Source organism: Carettochelys insculpta, chromosome 2 (assembly GCF_033958435.1).
Source record: "Carettochelys insculpta isolate YL-2023 chromosome 2, ASM3395843v1, whole genome shotgun sequence".
Lineage (NCBI taxonomy): Eukaryota > Metazoa > Chordata > Testudines > Carettochelyidae > Carettochelys > Carettochelys insculpta.
The window spans coordinates 193,305,423-193,326,487 of record NC_134138.1 but is presented as its reverse complement, the minus strand read 5'-3'; the positions used below and the strand labels follow the sequence as shown (position 1 = coordinate 193,326,487).

The 21,065-nt window shown below is 42.9% G+C and overlaps 1 protein-coding gene across 2 annotated transcripts in view; it reads right to left on the bottom strand.

Annotated features, from left to right (window-relative positions):
- The window catches only part of GLB1 (galactosidase beta 1), a 152,213-nt gene that overhangs the window by 68,412 nt on the left and 62,736 nt on the right, over positions 1-21,065 (bottom strand). Inside the window, exons 15-16 of one of the 2 annotated variants that reach the window (XM_074988214.1) lie at positions 17,175-17,414; positions 7,336-8,216 (exon numbers count right to left, since the gene is read on the bottom strand). In XM_074988214.1, coding sequence (XP_074844315.1) covers positions 7,956-8,216; positions 17,175-17,414 — 501 coding nt within the window. In that variant the 3' untranslated portion in view covers positions 7,336-7,955. Of the gene's footprint in view, positions 1-7,335; positions 8,217-17,174; positions 17,415-21,065 lie in introns of those variants that run through there. The other variant, XM_074988215.1, reaches the window with a different exon arrangement.

The following is a 21,065-nucleotide window of genomic DNA, read 5'->3' as shown; positions in this document are numbered from 1 at the left end:
TGAAGGGGTTAATAAACATGCGGACAAGGGGCACCCAGTGGACATAATATACCTAGATTTCCAGAAAGCCTTTGACACGGTCCCACACCAAAGGCTTTTATGTAAATTAGGTGGTCATGGGATAGGAGGAAAGGTCCTTTCATGGATCGGAAATTGGTTAAAAGACAGAAAACAAAGGGTTGGAATAAATGGTAAATTTTCACAATGGAGGGGGGTAACTAGTGGTGTTCCCCAGGGCTCAGTCCTGGGACCGATCCTGTTCAACTTGTTCATCAATGATCTAGAAAATGAGGTAAGCAGTGAGGTGGCAAAGTTTGCAGATGACACCAAGTTGTTCAGGACAGTCAAAAGCAAAAGGGATTGTGAAGAACTACAAGGAGATCTCAGCAAACTGAGTGATTGGGCAGCAAAATGGCAAATGAAATTTAATGTGGGTAAGTGTAAGGTAATGCATGTTGGAAAAAATAACCCAAATTACACGTACTACATGATGGGGTCAAATTTAGCTACGACAGATCAGGAAAGGGATCTTGGAGTTATAGTGGATAGTTCTCTGAAGACATCCACGCAGTGTGCAGCGGCAGTTAGTAAGGCAAATAGGATGTTAGGAATTATTAAAAAAGGGATCGATAATAAGACAAAAGATATCATACTTCCCCTATATAAAACTATGGTACGCCCACATCTCGAGTACTGCGTGCAGATGTGGTCTCCTCACCTCAAAAAAGATATATTGGCATTAGAAAAGGTTCAGAAAAGGGCGACTAAGATGATTAGGGGCTTGGAAAGGGTCCCATATGGGGAGAGGCTAGAGAGACTGGGACTTTTCAGTTTGGAAAAGAGGCGATTGAGGGGCGATATGATAGAGGTATATAAAATCATGAATGGTGTGGAGAAAGTGAATATAGAAAAATTATTTACCTTTTCCCATAATACAAGAACTAGGGGACACCAAATGAAATTGATGGGTAGTAGGTTCAAAACTAATAAAAGGAAATTTTTCTTCACACAGCGCACAGTCAACCTGTGGAACTCCTTGCCCGAGGAGGCTGTGAAGGCCAGGACTCTATTAGGGTTTAAAAAAGAGCTTGATAAATTTTTGCAGGTCAGGTCCATAAATGGCTATTAGCCAGGGATAAAGTATGGTGCCCTAGCCTTCATAACAAGGGCAGGAGATGGATGGCAGGAGATAAATCACTTGTCTTCTGTTCTCCTTCTCTGGGGCACCTGGCATTGGCCACCGTCGGCAGATGGGATGCTGGGCTTGATGGACCTTTGGTCTGACCCAGTATGGCCATTCTTATGTTCTTATGTTCTTATGATACCCATCTCATAGGCTGTGTCTACACGTGCCCCAAACTTCGAAATGGCCATGCAAATGGCCATTTTGAAGTTTACTAATGAAGCGCTGAAATGCATATTCAGCGCTTTATTAGCATGCGGGCGGCAGCGGCGCTTCGAAATTGACGCGCCTTGCCGCCGCGCGGCGCGTCCAGACGGGGCTCCTTTTCGGAAGGACGCCACCTTCTTCGAAGTCCCCTTATTCCCATGAGCTCATGGGAATAAGGGGACTTCGAAGTAGGCAGGGCCCTTTCAAAAAGGAGCCCCGTCTGGACGCGCCGCGCGGCGGCAAGGCGCGTCAATTTCGAAGTGCCGCTGCCGCCCGCATGCTAATGAAGCGCTGAATATGCATTTCAGCGCTTCATTAGTAAACTTCGAAATGGCCGTTTGCATGGCCATTTCGAAGTTTGGGGCACGTGTAGACGTAGCCATAGAGTTCAGGAAAAGCTCCTGGAAAAGATGGGATACCAGCAGAGATATATAAAGCAGCAAGTCCAGCAGCACTAGCAGCGTTCCACAGCATGATCAGCAGCATCTGGGAGGATGAAAACATACCACAGGACCTCTGCAATGCTATTATTGTCTCCCGTTTCAAGAATAAAGGCAGCAAAGCAGAATGTGGAAACTACGGAGGCATATCCCTCCTCTCCGTTGGAGGGAAGATCATCGCCCGCATCATCTTGAACCGCCTAATAGCCAGTATTTCTGAGGCAAATCTACCTGAAAGTCAATGCGGTTTTTGTCCTGGCCGGAGCACAGCCAATATGGTGTCTGCTGTCAGACAAATACAAGGGAAGTGCATTGAACAGAACATGCACCTGTATGCTGTCTTCATAGCTCTGACAAAGGCGTTTGATACCGTCAACAGGGAAGCCCTTTGGACCATTCTAATACGACTTGGCTGCCCAAGAAAATTTGTCCAGATTATACGCCTTTTCCATGACGACATGACAGGCGAAGTACTGTCTGATGGAGCCACAACAGCCCCCTTCAACATCACCAACGGTGTGAAACAAGGATGTGTTCTCGCTTCTGTTTTATTTAACCTGTTCTTTGCATGCGTCCTTAACCATGCAATGAAAGATCTGGACCAAGGTATATACTTGAAATACCAGCATCATGGTTCACTTTTTGACCTCCGTCACCTGAATGCAAAGACTAAGACAGTGCAGAAACTCCCTTCTGAGGCACTCTTTGCCGACGACTGTGCCCTTATGGCTCACACTGAAAATGATCTTCAGCACATTGTCAACAAGTCTGCTCAGGCCTTGCAACTTTTCGGACTAACTATCAGCCTCGGAAAGACAGAAGTTCTCCATCAACCTGCACCTGGATCAAATGCTCCTGTCCCGAGTATCTCCATTGATGGCACTCAGCTTAAAGTAGTGGAGAACTTTAAATACCCGGGTAGTGTCATATCAAGTGATGGATCACTGGATAATGAGATCCACGCGTGAATATCCAAAGGGAACCAGGCACTTGGCTGTCTGCATGTCAAAGTTCTAAACCACCATAACATCTGCATGTCAGCAAAACTGCTTGTGTACAGAGCTGTTGTTCTCTCATCTCTTTAGTACGGGTGTGAAACATGGACACTATACAGGCATCACATCAAGCAGCTCGAAGCATTCCACATGCGCTGCCTCCGTAACATCATGAAGATCCGCTGGCAAGACAAAGTGCCCAATCTTGAGGTCCTTGAGAGAGCCCAGATGACAAGCATCGAAATGATGATTATGAAGTCACAACTACATTGGACCGGTCATGTCAGCCGCATGGATGCCAACAGAAACCCTTGCCAGCTTCTGTATGGTGAACTCTCCCAGGGCATCCGGTGTATAGGTCGTCCACAGAAACGCTACAAGGATACCATCAAAGCCAATCTGCAGTACAGCAGTATCAAACCTAGAGACCTTGAGGATGCTGCCAGTGACAGAACACAGTGGTGTGCAACAGTCAGAAATACCTGCATTGCCTTTGAGGAAGACCGCTGCCGGCATCTACAAGAGGCACACAAACGACGTCACAGAACATCAGCAATGCACAATCCACAGACTGCAAACTTCCCATGCACCATCTGCGGCAAAATATGCACCTCTAGAATTGGCTCATACAGTCACCAGAGGGCACACCATAAGGCCAATAACAGACAATCTGCCCAGATTTGTCATCATTGGATTGATGGACTGCCATTATTATTAGAGCTGCAAGTGATCTCAGGAGATTGAGTCCAGCCCCTGCCTTTCTGTTATTTGTCACAGATCCCTAAATGGCCCCCTCAAAGATCAAGCTCAGGACCCTGAGTTTAAGAGGCCAACTATCAAACCCCTGAACTATCCCTCTCCTGTGTTGGGGAGGCTTTCCCCTCTCCCATCAGATTTCCTCTTCCCCGGATGGGCCTGTGTAATCCACACCTATGTATGCTTAACTGTACCATGGAGTGATACCTAGATCACTTCACAGAGAAAGAATAAGTAGCTTCTACAGCTAGCTGGTCTTCAGCTCATGCTGTTGCGGCACCTCCACTAAACTACAAAGGGCCCAGGTTCAAATCTACCTGTGGGCAGCTACACCCACACTTCAGAAAGACTCCTCTGCCAGGAAAGCAGGCTCCTGCTTAAGCATCTTAGTCCCTGTGTCTCTCTCTACCCAGCTCATTTGAGTTACTTCCACACAGCAAAAGACCCCACTACTATCTCAGCTTTCATAGCCTGGGGCAGCTGATTCCCCTCATCAGCTGTTAGAGCCTAGGCTCCAGCCCAAGCCTGAATGGCCACACTGCCACTTTTAGCCCTATAGCAGGACTGGCCAGGGTACCAAGACTTGCTGCTGTGGGGTTGCTTTGCTGTGTATATGTGTTTGTAACCTCTATCTTTTTAAAAAAAAAATCCAGTGTTAACAACTGATCTCCTGGTTCTGCTTCCAGGCATATTTTACTGTTTCAAACCCTACAACATGAGTGTGGAGATAACGGGATTTACCCAGGATGTGACCTCTCATCAAGGTTTAACAACCTTCTTTTGTCCCAGGTCCATGCGATACGTGACACAGTACATCATCATGTGGCTAACTCCATAAACTGATACTGCAACTTTATAAGATCAACCAGAGTTTATAAAGTGTGCATAGGTAAAGTCAACACACCTCATCTTCTGTTTTCCCTGCATTCTCTGCATGCCTACAGTTGAGGGAAGACTCTCTATTTAAAGGAAGAGGCTTTACTTGCTTTAGATAAAGTCAAAAGGAAGCAATTTGATATTATTATTAAAATGTTTTAATAAACTCTCTCAATTCTTTGTTTTAGGAGGCACCTTCTCACCTACAGAGCTTGCAAGATTGAATTAAAACCAGAGGAGCAAGAAGCAGAGACACTGACTGCTATAGAGAACAACAAGAAGTCCTGTGGCACCTTACAGACTAACAGATATTTTGGAGCATAAGCTTTCGTGGGCAAAGACCCGCTTCGTCCGATGCAGGAGTGGAGCGGGTGTTTCAGAGGAGTATTTAAAGTGGGCGGTCCCAGTGAAAAGGAGGGCCAGAGCTGACATGGTCTCTTCAGTCAGGGTGGAAATGGCCCATTATCAGTAGTGTACCTCAAGAGAGGAGAAAAAACAAGTCAGATCAGTTGGGGGGATGTGGCCCATTGTCAGATTCTAATGTGGAGGTGCGAACTCCCCTCTTTAAATACTCCTCTGAATGCCCCCCCCACGCACGCCAGTTCACGCATCTGACAAAGCAGATCTTTGCCCACGAAAGCTCATGCTCCAAAATATCTGTTAGTCTATAAGGTGCCACAAGACTTCTTGTTGTTCTCGAAGACACAGACTAACACGGCTACCTCTCTGATACCGACTGCTATAGAAATTCAGTATTGACAGCAACAAGAAAAAATTTCTGCACAGTTGCAAAACAAATAAAAAAAATCATACACTTACATCGTAATTACTAATTAACAGGAACTGAATGGAACACACCAACAAGTGATTTGTAATATAGCCCAGAGTGAAGTAATGTTCCCAGAGTAACAGCAAAAACTATTTGACCCAAAATCTTATATTCTTGTAGTATCAGACAATGGGCATCCAGTCCCAGTTAGAATACACGATCATGTTTAAGGCCCATTTAAAAATCCCTCTTTATATTTGCATTCAGTAATCAGTTTCATTGTTGACCAGGTATCACATCACAGTTCCATGGATATTCCACCTGGACAGCAATGCGACACCTGGGCCTTGTCTACACAAGGAAGGACCAAGGAATATCGATGAGGCACTGCCATGCATGGCAGTGTCTCATTGGCACAATGGCAGGCCTGCGAATTTCAAAGCTGCTAGCTTCAAAGTGCTGACAGACAGTCTAGATCCAGGTGCTTCAAAATACGCACCCAACTTCGAAATTCCCTTGCACCCAAAACAAATGGTATCAGAAACAAGCCCGTAGACTGACTGTACCCTGGAGAAGTCATCCTGTGTTTAGCCACCATCTTGCATTGGTTTAAACATAAACAATTGATTCAGTTCAGATTAACTAAGTGTTGTGAACCTTTGGCAGCTTTGCCTCACACCCACTAAAACCACTTAAAAACATTCTAAACTTTTTGGGAAAGAAAATGTCTTTTTGACTATACGCATCTATCACCCCCTGCTTTTGTCAATCTTCTTCAGGTTTATGGAAAAAAAAATGAGTGTGATGGTATGCAAAGAAAAATTAATTTTGAATTTGTCAATTTCTCCCACAAGATCATCTGCCAATGAGCTCCAAATGTTCACTGTTATCAGAATCAAGTAATCTGCCTTTAAAAAGCAGGTATCACTAGCCCAGGGATTAGAAAGATCATGTGGCTGGGGGCAGGGGGGAAGTGGAGAGAGGTCAGGTGACAAACCAACACTGCACAAGAAGCAATCTGGGCCTGCCAGTAAGTCCCAGGAGGAGAAAGAAGCAGGAAAAGGCAGTCCAGAGGCTGACGCTCAGCAAAAGAGAAGGCGAACAAATCAGCTGAGACCAGGTTTTGGGAGAGAGTTTGGGAAGTATCATCACCCCCAGTGGGCCTAAGGAGGAGTCCGAGAAAGAGATGAAGTGGCAGCAAGCCCAAGAAAGGGCAGTAGGAAAGACTTAAAGAGACAGGCCCAAGGAGATTAAGTAAGGGATGTAAGTGGACTTTTTCTGCCTGTTTTACAGTCACCTAATTAGAACGCAGAGTAGAGAGAACACCTGTTCTCTTCTATACCACAAGAGTCAGTATGGCAAATCCTCTTCAACTCAGCAGTGCCTCCAGAAGCAGGGCAAAGTGGATATCCCTTTAGAAGGGACTACCAGGCCAAGGAAGCGGACTACTGAGTGAGCCCCCAGTGAGCTCTCAGGAAGGGGCCAGCAACCACTGACTCAGGTGCCAAGAGTGACACATGAGCCAATTTTCATCAGCACACAAGGCAGGGGTTCAGCCCCACCCCGCCTCTGCCATACAACCAGGAGAGCTTGCTCAAAGCCATGCCACCAAAAGACCAGCAAATGCTACCAACCACCACCTAAATGGTAAAGCTCTGACTCTTAATTTATTTATTAATGAAGCTGTTGTAGGTAGGTCTATTAATGATTTTAAGAAGTATCACCAGCATTTGGACAGTACATAGAGGTCAAAAGGTCAAATTCTGGCACTCTGCCTTGAAAAGGTTGTTGACCCCTGGTCTAGGGAAAGGTGAAAACCTATTTTAGCCTGAGAATTATTGCCAACACTTGTGATTTTATCACAATTCCTGTGCTATGGGGTGTTCTCCTAAGAGCCCCAACAAATCGCACAGTTCCTGCCACAGGAACTCACAAACAGCAGATTCTGGGAGATTTCTAAACGTGACTCTTTCAGAGAGGGAGGAGGTCTGGCCACGCTGGCAGTAGATAACTGAAGACTGAAACAATAGCCACACTAACCTGGTATTTAAGCATGGAGAAAAACAAGTCAAATCCAAATAGTACTTGGCACACACAAATCTTTTGGAGTACTTGTTTGTGGACACAATAGCTACATCTACACTAAGAGCATCTGTCTACAGAAGTTACTGTTGGAAGAGATGTTCCTACAAAACTTCTGTCAACAGATTGCAGGTACATACAAAAGCGGATCACGCTTTTGATCCACTCTGTCAATAAAAGGGCCCCCGGAGTGTCTAGGCAGCTTTTTGTGAACAGTCTCTGTTGATAAAATGCATTTTGTAGTTGACCACTGCTCCACTAGGAGTACAAGGGTTCAAGTAGCGGGACCACGTAGTTCTTAGCAAGGTAAATTTCTCTATTTTTGCAAATGATTACATGACTTGATTAAGAGGTTCCTTTAATGCAATCACAGTGCCCAAAGCTCGCTTTTTTAACTGACTTTCATGTTAAATATTATCGTCCATGTACGTCAAGTCTCACGCACAACTGCTTACTCTAAGGCCAGAATCTTCACTTTTAAAGGAGATCCTGTATTTAGTATCTCCTATCAGTAAACAGCTATACTTTCAGTGGTTTGAAAAACAGTGTCCAGTTGTCAATTTTTAACACTGATGATTCTCCTGAGGAATGTAGGATTGGCTGGGGAGGGAAAAAAAAAGGAGATGGAAGGACACATGCCTAAATAATCATAAAGGGTCCAGCCATAAATCTTTAGTGAACAGCTTCTGGCTGTTGCTTTCATACTGCAGTGTTGCATTGATTTCAGGTTTGTCTACAAATTCTATGGCACATTTCTGGATGTCACATGGAGACTGCTCCAACTCCAACACTGTGATATTGTTCAGGGCCGATGAAACAAGGATGTTACTTGGAACAAATAGCGTCACTTGAGGACCACGGACTGGCCAGTAACGACCAAGGTTGAAACCATTGATCCAAATTTGTCCCTACCAAAAGAGAAACAAACAAAAAAAGGTATTTTTAGTAAGTCAAATAAAAATTACTGCATTAACAGCTTGTTTAACCTCTATCACGCCGAGGACAGAAAGTGAACCTTCACGTTTCACACAATGTTGGGCAAATTATATTTTGATCAAGTTAAAATATGTGGGATCTAAATCCTGATCAAAACATACTTCAAAAACAGCCAAAGCAATCATAGTTTCTTGATTGATTAAAAATAGTATCAATATTTAAAAATGAAATGATCAGGGAAAACATAACATGGATAAAAAAATAAAGACTTGCAAACCAAGAAAATAAATTAGCAGCACCCATAAAACATCAAGTAGGGACAGAGGACATTTGTGTCCCAGTCCATCCAATACTTCTTGGGAGGATTGCAAAAGTGACTCTTGGCAAGCTTTTTCCCCCATAAACTCTACACACAGGGTGTGTCTACACGGGCACAAATCTTCAAAATACCCATGCTAATGGCCATTTCGAAGATTACTAATGAGGCGCTGAATTGAATATTCACCCCCTCATTAGCATTAGGATGCTTCTGGCCGCGGCGCTTCGAAATTGAGTCTGTTCTGATCTGGCTATGGTCTGAAGAAGTGGATCCGTCCCACGAAATCTCACCTAATAAACTATTTTGCTAGTCTTTAAAGTGCTACTTGACTGCTTTTTGTTTTGATATTACAGTAAACTCTTTCATATCCAGCAGCCCCAGAACCAGGAGGCTGCCAGATATTCAAATATTCTGGATAATAGAGAGGTACATACTTAGCAATGCATGACACTAATGGAAAACAAGATTAGATATTAAGAAACTAACAAAAATGTATGCAGAGTATTTTATTTACCAACAACAGTAGTACTGAACACTGTAAACTAACACTATATTTGCTGCATTTATTTGTATTTACTTTCATTATACTGTACTTATGGAAAACATAAAAAGATCTACTTATGGGTAAAATTCCAGATATGAAAGAGTCTACTGTCATTGTCAGGAGTTTCTCACAAACGTCCTCTTTCATTTTATTTCAAGAGGCAGCTAAATAATTTCCTCCCCTCTCCCAGCCCTGAATTTTGCTTTACATTTCAAGTTGAAACAAATCCAAAACCAAATGATAGCGTTTTATGTTTATGTAGGCTATGTCTACACTAGAAACATCTGTCGACAGGGTAATTTCGACAGAATCTCTGTCAACAGATTGAATCTACACAAAACTTGCTCTGTCGACAGAGAACTGCCAGACTGCACTGCCCTTTGGTGCCAGAAAGCAGAATGGCCGCTATGAAAAGAGGGCCACCAGGCAACCGGAAGCCTTCTCTGTCTACAGAAGTGGCTACGTTGCACTTTTGTTGACAGAACTATGCCCAGAAATTGTTATGCCTTGAATGGTTGAGGGATAATACTGTCGAGGAAAATGCAGACAATGAAGACCCCCGCTTTTGTTGACAAAACTCTGTAGTGTAGACCCAGCCATATTGGGTGCGTCTACACTAGCTGGCTACTTCGAAGTAGCCGGCACAATGTCGAAATAGCACGCATCGCATCTACATGCGCCGTCTGCTATTTTGATGTTGAAATCGATGTTAAGCGGCAAGACATGGAAATCGCTATTCCCATCCGAAGATGGGAATAGCGCCCTACTTCGACGTTCAACGTCGAAGTAGGGTGTGTATAGACAATCCACGTCCTGCTACTTCGAAATAGCGGGGTCCTCCATGGTGGCCATTAGCTGAGGGGTTCAGAGACGCTCTGTCCAGCCCCTGCGGGGCTCTATGGTCACTGCATTCAGCAGCCCTGAGCCCAGGGCTTCTGGCTGCTTCTGCTTCTGCTGCTGCTGCAGCTGGGGGTCCATGCTGCATGCACAGGGTCTGCAACTGGTTGTCAGCTCTGTGGATCTTGTGCTGTGCAGGGCAAGTGTGTCTGGGAGGGGCCCTTTAAGGGGGCGGCTTGGGGCTTTGCTGGCCCCTTATTTCAACGGGAGCACTTGTGTGTGTGGATGCTCCACATTTCCTTCCAGGGCGGCTCCTTTTGATGTTCCCCATCGCTACTTCAACGTTGAATGTCGATGGCACCAGCCCTGGAGGACGTGTAGACGATACGCGTCGAAGTAGCCTATTTCGATGTCCTTACTTCAAAATAGGCTACTTCGACGTAGTGTGCTAGTGTAGACGTAGCCAATGTTTTACATTTATATAAAGCTGACTGGTAAAGGGGGGTTTGTTGAAAAAGGGCACTGAACAGAGGTGGTCAGAGTTTTTGCGCAAAAAGGAAGGTCATTTACTTGCAGCTTGTTTCAGACATCAGAAATTCAAGTGTTTCCCATCCTCAGAGTCTCTAAGGCTATACATTAAATGGCATCATGAAAAGAAAAGCTTGAGAAAGAGTAAAATAAGAAAAAGTGGTATTTCAATTAGACTGTTAAACTTTGTTTCTGGTGGATTATTGTTGTTTGGTTATATTCAGGTTCCAGGGATTACTAAAATTTAAGAGAAAAAATATTCTGGTTATAGTTTAAATGCCTGGACTGTGTGTGGTAACGCACGATCTCACACGAACATCTGAGATGTTCAAGAAGCCCCCTTCCAAAAAGAGTGATGACTTGATATTGTTCATATTTCTAATGTAAAAACAAGCATCAGAAATCCTTTTAAAAAATCCCCTCGTCTTTTAAACATATCATACGGTAGTAAAAAAAAAAAAATCCATAAGTTATTTTTACAAAGATTCTTTGTAAGTGACCTTCAAAACTCTGAAGTTTCATACAGTTTCAGCAGAATTATAAACGATCCAGCCACTCAAAACTGAACCTGGGTTTGTGAACATTTTGACTGAGCTAGGCTGTTTTGAGTTCAAAACAAAAAAGAAAGTTCTTCATATTTTTGAGGTTTAACATGCCACACAGCTCGGTTTTCTTGTGAATGCCCTTTCTTGTATTAGTTACAGGCTCAAAAGACAGAGACTTCAATAGACAAGAACGCAACAGCAGATGATGAATTACAGCATCAATTTTTTCCCCATATAAAATGTCTTTATCAGGGGAAAAAGTTTCAGGATGCATGGCACAAAGGCAGAATGGCGACTAAATAAAAAGGTTTCAATAAGGCATTAGGAAGGTAGGACTTTAACATCATGGCCCGTGGCTTCTGAAAAATTGAAGTTAGATGAGACCGCAATTAAAAAATAAAGACAAGGAAAATGTAGTGAAGTCTCTCAGACATAAATCATTAGTAGAATACTAAAAAGAAAAAATATATTGCAGTTGTGTTTCTGCAAATTAATTTCAAATCTTTATAAATCAATGTGTCAAATGCATAATCTTTTTCAAAGTGATGGTACATTTGCAAATGAAGGTGAGTTCAACCTTCTATCTACCTTTGTGACCTCAGATCCTATCTTGCTCTCCTCTCTAAGGTGTTAATAAACTTCAACCTCAAACTTTTTTTATTTTATCAAATTAATCTCATTCTGTGGCTTGTTCTCGCGCTATGTACAGAAAAATAGACAGTCTGCCTCTGCTTTGCTTCTGTGATCGTTTTCAGCTGAAAGATGGCATTAGAATTGCTGTAAGTTACTGTTCCCCAGGAAAGATTAATTCATTACTGTAAAATATGCTTTAGCTCAATGAAAACTGGTGGGCTGGTTCAGGAATTAGTGGGTGAAATTCTAAGCCCCAGATAGAAGGTCAGATGCGATGATCATAACGGTCCTTTCTGATCTTAAACTCTGACTGTTTACTTCATACAATTTCTTGGAAAATAGGAGCTCAAAGTTTAATTTACATGGAGCAGTTTGTGTATTCAGCACAGCTATGAAATTGTATGTCCATATATGCCGCCCAAATTATTAGTTTATAACATCCATACAGACTAAATAACATGGTATATAAAATAAAAGCAGAAGAACCAACAATTAAAAATAGAAAGTTTTGCTTATACGGCTACATACTGAACTAGAAACTTCTGAGTTGTGAACTCTCTCAACTCTGAAAACCCTCATTTAAAACAAACCATTAAGCTCTGCAGCACAGGGTCTCTAAATCACTGTGCTTTTTTAAAAAAAAAAGACATAGAATGTTTAATACGCTACAAGACAGCCACAACTTAACTCTACACTCCATTACAGCCTGTGTAATTTTTAGGAGTGAATTTAGCACTAAGAGGTGATAAATTGAAAGGCTTGGACTTTTAAAAAGCTTTATTGTTTTATATAAAAGTGAAAAACCTAAAGCAAAGCATATATAAATACAAGTGCAAGATAAATAACAAAATATAACATTCATTATTTCTAAAACCTGGGGAGAAAAGAAATAAACCAAAACAAATAACCTGTGGAGATCACACAGGGCATCAATTACGAAAGTGACTAAATAAATAAGTGACAACATAACCTTTGAGTACTGTGGACCACTATACACTAAATTGCAAAAATATGCAATAGTTTCATGGCTAACCATACAACCTCATATTTTTTCCAAGCATGTCCTTTAGACAGAGTTATTTTTTCTATTAATGCAGTGGTAGTGAGCCCACTCAGCCAATATGTGTAGGATGGTGGAGTTGCACAGGACAATTTTTCTGAATAACTCTTTTGGCCACTAGTACAATTACTGCAATCTACTCCTTGTTAGTGTTAGATGCTTAAATTCTCCTCGCCCCAAGAATACTGTATGAAATAAAATACCTGCTAGCATAATGACAATTGACTGTGCAGAGGATACTGAAACAGTGCAGAGTTGCCAGCTATCACTCACTTCCATTTTGTATTATTGTCATAGCAACTTTAAAACCTTACAGTGAACGAGGGCTATTTGTTTTCAGTGAAGTTTTAAAATTTTACTAAGTTAAAGTAAGATTGCCCAATAATAGCTATGAAGTATGCAACAATGTCATAGCAGAAAGCTATTTTCGACTTCTACCAGTATGTCAGAAAAATCCTTGCAGTCCTTCACTAAACACATTCACAGCTATGCATACAGCGCACACCATGACATTATATAGGCTAGATATGTGCAATCTTTGGCCATGATACTAATTCTACTGAGTTTGCAGGAATCTCTCAAGTCACATTAATGTCATTCATGGCAAAGGCAGATAGGTTGTGGAAACTACCAAAGGAGCATTAGTGGTTGGCCCTTTTAAATGGTTCTCTCCCAAACAAAAACCCTGGATCTAAATTCATCCAAAATTTGAGTCAGTAGGTTTTGGTACACAAATTAGAATTCAGCAGTTGGCCTCTATTTCAATTCATGGGCTACACAATAGCTCCATCTCCTTCGAAGGGCCTGAATTTTGAAGAACGAAAAATCCAGATCCATATTTTCCGATAGAAGCATCATTGTGGTCATTCTGCTGGCTTCTTTGGAAACAATCTTATCAGCCACCAAGCCCTTCCCTAGCTGTGGGATTATCTCCAAATCAGCAATCAGCAACTGGTGTACCTGCCTCTGTGTGAACCCCTTGTGTCGGCAAGGAAAGCCATCACTTGTCTCAGTTGCCTGGCAACCCTCAATCTGGGCACACAGCTGCTTCACTGGACAACTGTGGGGTTTGTGCTGATGCAGCTGTAATGGTTGGTATCACTGAGTCCATAAGAAGAGCTGGGGCTTACTCAGTTCTGCATCAGGCATCTCCACTGCTCCAGTTTCCCCTCTCAGTCATCCTCAGGGTTGCAGGCTGCTGCAGTGCTCGCTTGCATGAGTCTTCGTTGAGTCGCAGCCCTGAGGTGACTTAGCTTTATGGCTCCCTCAGAAGTCACCACTTCTGGAGCATTAAAAATAAAGTCCAGTGGCAACACTGTCTCCTGCCCTACACTCCTACAAGTCACAGCAGCTCCCTCCGACGAGCTTAGTCTTCAGACCTTCCACCAGGCTCAGCTGTGTGCCCGCTAATCAGTCTTCCCACCTCCTGTAATGGCAGCATAGAAGTGGGAAGTGCCCATCCTCTCTTAGAGGTCCCCTCTTTCAAGTGGGCTATCTGCCCTTAGTCACTCAAACTCTCCCCTTCAGTTTTCCCTAGGGCATATTCCTCCACAGGCCTTTCTCCAGCTTCCCCAGTACATAAACACTTTCCCTCAGTCCTTCAGCTGAGCCTTCTCCCCACAGGTCTTGCTCCCCAGGAACTAAGGGGAACCTTCGCCCTGTACGTGCTGTCTCCCCACCTTTGCTCTCAAAGCGAGCTATTGGCTCTTCCTACATCACTGGCTGTCACTTGACTGCTACCTTCTGGACTCATCTCCCTCAGCAAGGAGAAATTTTGGGCTTGTCTGCACACCCAACTTCCATTGCTTTAACTATACCACTATAGGTAAAGTGGTACAGAGGCTTACAACCTGTTCTGAACCCAACAGGGCCCGACTGCAAGTGTGGGGTTTGGGTCAGGCTGGAAAACAACCTGATGTGCTCTGGCCCAGGTCGGCTCTGACCATTTCCTCCCGTCTCCAGGGGAGACACACTGGCAGCTCCATGCCCTTCTCCTGCCACCTCACTGCTCTGTGTGCTGCCAGGGAAGAAGTGCTGCTGCTCCACATCACACTTCCTCCCTCACACACAACACACAGTGAGGGAGCAGTCAGCAGGAGCAGGCCACACAGCTGCCACTGTGCCAAACCTGCAGGCAGGAGGAAGCTGGAGACAGAGCGTTGGCACAGGGAGTGGGAAACTGCCAGTAGGACAATGCCACGCCCACACGACAGCGTGGACACAACTTCACAAGCAAGATGGGCAAGTGCTGGGTTTGTGCCAGAACTGAAAAGGCTGGAACATTTCTGGATCAGGTTTGGGCCTGCTGCATGTGGGTCAGGGTTCAAATGTGGGTCAGGCTTGAAAATCAGGCCTGGACATGCCTCTAAAGGTGTAGAGCTACTCCAGAGTTATATTACTGGTATAATCATGCCAGTATGGCTTATTCTCACAGGAGAAGGGGAACCAGCGGTATGGGTACGAGGCATCTTTACACAGCTCTCGCTGCCTCCACATTAGAGAATCTGGTTTGATGTTACTACTTCGATAGCAATAAATATCACATCCCACAAACCAACCCAAACCAACAGTGTGGGCCAGGGAGGGCCAAGCCTTGGAGCAGGCACACTGGGCCACTCTTGTACCCTGAGATCAGTGAGCTGCTTAATCCTGGCTACAAGCAAACCTAGCTATATGAAGAGGCCTTTTTTTAAAGTAAGGAGCCTATTCCATGAGATAGGGAAAAATAAAATTGAAGCTCCAGGGAGGGGCAGAGAATGGTTGTGGGAGGACAGTAAATCAACCCAAGTGATTTCCTTGAGAAGAAGGATAACTGCTGCATGCCACCAGTTAGCGTGAAGGCTCAGCTTCATGGGCATTTAAAATGGAAGTGCTAAATTCCTGTAAAAATTGGGGCTTGTAATCAAAACAGAAAGGGCCCGGGCACGCGACAGGACAGTTTTCAAGAGCAAGCAGCACTGGCTTTTCTGCAGTCAACGAAACTTCAAGCTATTGGCTTCAATGGGAGCAGAGAGATGCCAAAAAGGGAGCGCTGTTGGAAGCCCAGCCACTCAGGTCTAACCGCGCCCATTTATTTATTTATCATTTGCGTATTTGCTAAGACAAGCAATAGTGTTCTTAGCAGCCAAGTGGTGCTTTTAGAGCTCCCTGCTGAATTAAGTTAGCAGGTACTCCCTGACATCATGTATCTGGTTTGCACGGTGCCACAGATGCAGCATGGACTCTCTCAAAGACCCCAGTGGCACTGGTTGGCTGCACAGAGGGCTGGCCCAGGCTGGAATCTGCTAAGAAGGATCCACGAATACAATGGTAGGTCAAAGCTGGAAAGACAAGCAGCAGAGTCTGAGATGAGGAAATGATTCGTGGCTGGTGTTAAGCACCAGTTTTCCCCCCACACAGACTCCACTCTCACATCCTGGTGTGGCAGCCAAGACCGACTGCAGCAGTGTTGTGATGAAAGAGGTGTGGCTGGTGAGGAGAAAAGGTCATTGAACAAAGGCAAGCTTGGGTTGGCCCATGTCTTATCAAGCAAATTGGCTGCTGCAATCATCCACCTGATGCAGGGGGAGCAGCGTGGCTCTGAACTGGAAGCCATGCCAATGCCCAGTTGTGAATACACGATGAGGAAGTTTTGCATTCCAACAGGACTTTTTTGTGTGTAGTGAGGGTGGGACAACAGATTTTTAGAATCATTTTAGGCATGCTTGGTACAAGTTAGGTCAAGACTGTTCCTGCTGGACCCTTCCTCTGCGTTAGCAAGTCTCATCTTCTGTCAGAAGTGTGCACATTGTTAACAGCAATTTTTATTTTAATTTTGTTTAAACAACTAAAATCTCCTTCCCAAGACACTGGCTTATTTTCTCAGATCATCTGCATGAAGAGTTTTTCTAGCGCCACTGCAGCAATTACGTCCTTAATTACCTCTGCTCAGCCAGCCAGGCTCCACTCTTGCTGAAAGAAGCCAACTTCCAGTACCTCGCTTTCTCCAGAACAAGGATTCTTAAAAAGCATGTATTCACTTCCCTTGTCCAGAGGGTGGCTCTCTCTCCACCCATCAAGAAATAAAGACCAACACCAAATGCAGTATTCCAAATAAGTCTGACCACACATATCTTTGCGGCCTACTTACTGCATCAATAGCAGCTGCATAATCACATGGTAGATCGTTGACTTAGCCAGCATCACTGAATGACTACTTAATATAAGCTTCCATCACTTTAGTTTGCTATCCCCAGATTTATCGAAGATTCAGTTAAAAATGTATGATCCACAGGCCAATTACTTACAATATCTCAACATCACTAATATCATTTGATATAAGTGACTGTTTAAAACGATCACATACCTGTTACTTGTATCGCCACCCTTAATAGTGGGCAGTTCTTGACTTTTAATAGCAATTATAAGGTACCTTTAGAATCAGATTCAGGTTTCTGGGTAATCATCTTAGAAAAAGAAACCTACCTTTGTCCAGCCAGGAAATTTAATGTAGGTGTCTTGGGGTAAATCAGGAATTCCACTGGGAATAGAAAATCTGCCAATGTAAAAAGCAGGCGCTGCATATCTTGAAGGATTACTGGCAGCTGTTTTTGATTCTTCACCTCTGCTATTTAGGCCACGACCCACCACGCTGTCTATGTCTAGTGGGTAGATCTTCCAGTCAACAAGTGTAACTTGGCCAAGAGACAAATTTGACACTAGACCCTGCAAAGAGATTAAAGGCATTAACCAAATCAACAGTCTCATCTCATTACAATTACTTTAATCGTAATGTCCTGAACACAAAATACAAGTTGCTAAGCCCAAGAGTTCAAAATTCATGCGTCGGATCACACAAATGAAGGGTCAATTTTAAAAAAGCAAAAGCAAAATAAAACCCCTCCTAAAGGAACTCATTTTTATGTTTTTTGGGGGGGTTTTGAGCCTTTAGGATACATGTGACTCACATTTTGAAGGTCTTCTCTGAAACCGTGGAGGCTAGAAAACCTAGTGTTAAAATAAAGCTGCAATTTTCACAATCATGAGATAGCAGGAACTCATGTGTTAAGGAAATCACAAGAGCTGGGAACACTGTGTCACTCTACATAGTAATAGAGATAGCATTATTTGCTTCCTATAGAATGACTATAGCTCATACAAAGTATCACAAAGTCATGTCTTCAAGGCTCACATGGAAGCTCTGAGCCAGCCAAGTACTTTAAGCATAGCAGTCTGAGAGACTAATGTATTTAATGTGAAGCATATTATTAGTTATCATGCTAAACTGGACCTAAATAAGGACATATTTCATACATCGAAGGTAAATTTAGAAGTTAGCTTACAGAAATTAAATCCCACCCAACTCACAGAAGTTATTACAACAGTTTCTATTACTGTATTTTACACTTAGGTCACTCCAATAAAATCTCCCCATTGACTGAATTTAAACTGACATAGTTACCAGTTATACCAGCATAATTCCTCACCTAGACACACTATTCCAGAATAAAAATGGTCTTTCAGCATAGTTTAAACCCCTTCCCAAGTGACATAAGCTAAATTGAACAAAGCCTCTCTTATGCCAGGACAAGAGTGTCCACACAGGGGATTATACTGGTATGGCTTTCCCATGATGACAAGCCCTTAGTCTAACACTCTGAATTCAAATCAGGCAGTACATCTTTGGCCAGATTTTCTAAACTTGCTTGCCTATAGCCACAATTAGGCACATAAATAAAGATTTTCAAATGATGCCAAGCATCTGCAGCTCCTAATGAACATTCTGGCTTTATCAGCACCTTTCTACATGCATGAAAATAGAGAAGCAATTTTTCCAGGTAAGTACGGCACAAGCTGTAGGAGGCACATACAACCACATTAGATCTGCTTCCTTCCTTTGTTTCCTTCAATAACAAGAAATAGATCGGCAAATGCAAAACACCAGAGATACTTTGAGCTACTTCCCCAAAATCTAGATACTCAATTCCATTTCACATTGTTAGATTTTCATAAAAAAGGAAACAAACAGTACCTTATTTGCTTTTTTAAAAAGCAAGCCTTTCTGCAAGCTTGGCAGCACAGCTCCCTCAAGTTTAGCTTTGAAGACAAAATATTTAAAAAAAAAAACCCTTTCTGTTAATTTCCCCTAGTTTCTCTAATGATATTGTATAATTACCACATAACCCTGGCACTTGTTACAGAAGAGAGTCCCCTCTGCAAGAAACAGCATTATACATGCCCATTGGCGTCTGGAAAATCCTAATATTTTCTGTATGCGAGAATCTCACTTTTCTGCAGCCTTGGGTGCACTCCCAGGTTTCTTTCCATATTGTACTTCTCTACTGAACTGTTTTCATTGCTAACATTTAAACACTGAATCTCTGATTTTTTGTGGGGAAAAAAGTCAAAATCAGCTATGGAACCTCCATAATTCACTGCCTAAACACTGTTTTGTTTTCTTAGAATCATAGACTCGTACAACTGAAAGAAACCTCAAGAGGTGATCAAGTCCAATCCCTTACACTCGCAGCAGGAACAAGAATCATTCAGACCATCCCTGACAGGTGGTTGTGTAAAATCTCCAATTATGGAGAGTCCACAACTTCCTAGGCAATTTATTCCAGTACTTAACCACCCTGGCAGATAGAAAACCTTTTCCTAATGTTCAACCTAAACCTCCCTTGCTGCAGTGTAAGCCCACTGGTTCTTGTTCTACCATCAGAGGTTAAGGAGAATATTTTTCTCTCACTCCTCCTTTTACAACAAAAAGCAGTCAAGTAGCACTTTAAAGACTAGCAAAATAATTTATTAGGTGAGACTATCCTTATAAGTACGTGAAAGCTGTTATGTCATGTCCCTTCTCTGTGTTCTCTTTTCATGAATAAACAAACCCAGTTCTTTCAATCTTCCCTCATAGGTCATGTTTTCTAGACCTTTCATCATTTTTGTTGTTGTTTTCTGGATCTCCTCCAATTTGTCCACATCTTTCCTAAAATACGGCACCAAGAACTGGACAAAACACTTCAACTGAGGCCTAATCCGCGCAGAGTAGAGTGGAGGAACTACTTGTATCTTGCTTACTGCACTCATATTAATGCATCCCAGAATGAGGTTTCCTTTTTTTCCACCCCTATTACACTATTGCTTCATATTTAGCTTATGGTTTACAAGCCCCAGATCCCTCTCTGCAGTTACTACTTTCCAGACCAGTGTTTCTTAACTGCATTCTGCAGAGCTCTGGTGCTCTGTAAACAACTCGCAGGAGTGCTACAGTGGCATAGGAACTAGCTGTGATGTGGTGCATCTATATATTTTCCGTTATCAAAACCAGATACAATGTTACTTCTTCATTGCTATGACACCTGATTAAATTACTTCATTTTGTTTTTGCTGTACATGTTGCTGTTTGTTTGGGGTTTTTTTTTTGTTCTGACAATAATGGTTTTTTTGGAAGAAAATTTTCATTGGTGTTCCTTGTACAAATTATTATTTGGTGTCCTGTCGTCTCAAAAAGTTTAAGATGCACTGTTCAAGACAGTCGTTTCCCATGTGGTATGTGTGAAAATTATTGTTCCTTCCTAAGTGGAATACTTTCCATTTGTCCTTTTGTTGAATTTCATCCAATTTACCTCAGACCATTTCTCCAGTGTGCCCAGACCTTTTGAATTATAATCCTATCCTTGAAAGTATTTGCAATCCCTCGCAGATTTAAATCCTAGCCTGGGTAAAATATATGTGTCCGTGAGCAGGGGCATGTGTGCATTGCTTGTGGAAGCTGGTGGACTATGGCACAAAAACTAACAATTTTTAAGCCACCAGAAACAGGAACCCTTTCCATCAGTGGGGCAACTGGATGACTGAGGTGCTAAGGGGGCCTACAAGAAATATATGGTCATTACATAAGAACGGCCATACTGGGTCAGACCAAAGGTCCATCTAGCCCAGTATCCTGTCTGCTGACAGTAGCCAATGCCTGGTGCCCCAGGGGAGGTGAACCAAAGACAATGATCAAGCGATTTGTCTCCTGCCATCCTTCTCCCGCCTTCAACAAAAGGCTAGGTACCATTCCTTACCCCTTGCTAATAGCCATCCATGGATCTAACCTCCAAATATTTATCGAGCTCTTTTTTAAACTCTGTTCGAGTCCTGGCCTTCACAGCGTCCTCTGGTAAGGAGTTCCACAGGTTGACTGTGCGCTGTGTGAAGAAAAACTTTCTTTTATTAGTTTTGAACCTGCTACCCATTAATTTCATTTGGTGTCCTCTAGTTCTTATATTATGGGAACAAGTAAATAACTTTTCTGTGTTCACTTTCTCCACACCATTCATGATTTTATATACCTCTATCATATCGCCCCTCAGTCTCCTCTTTTCTAGG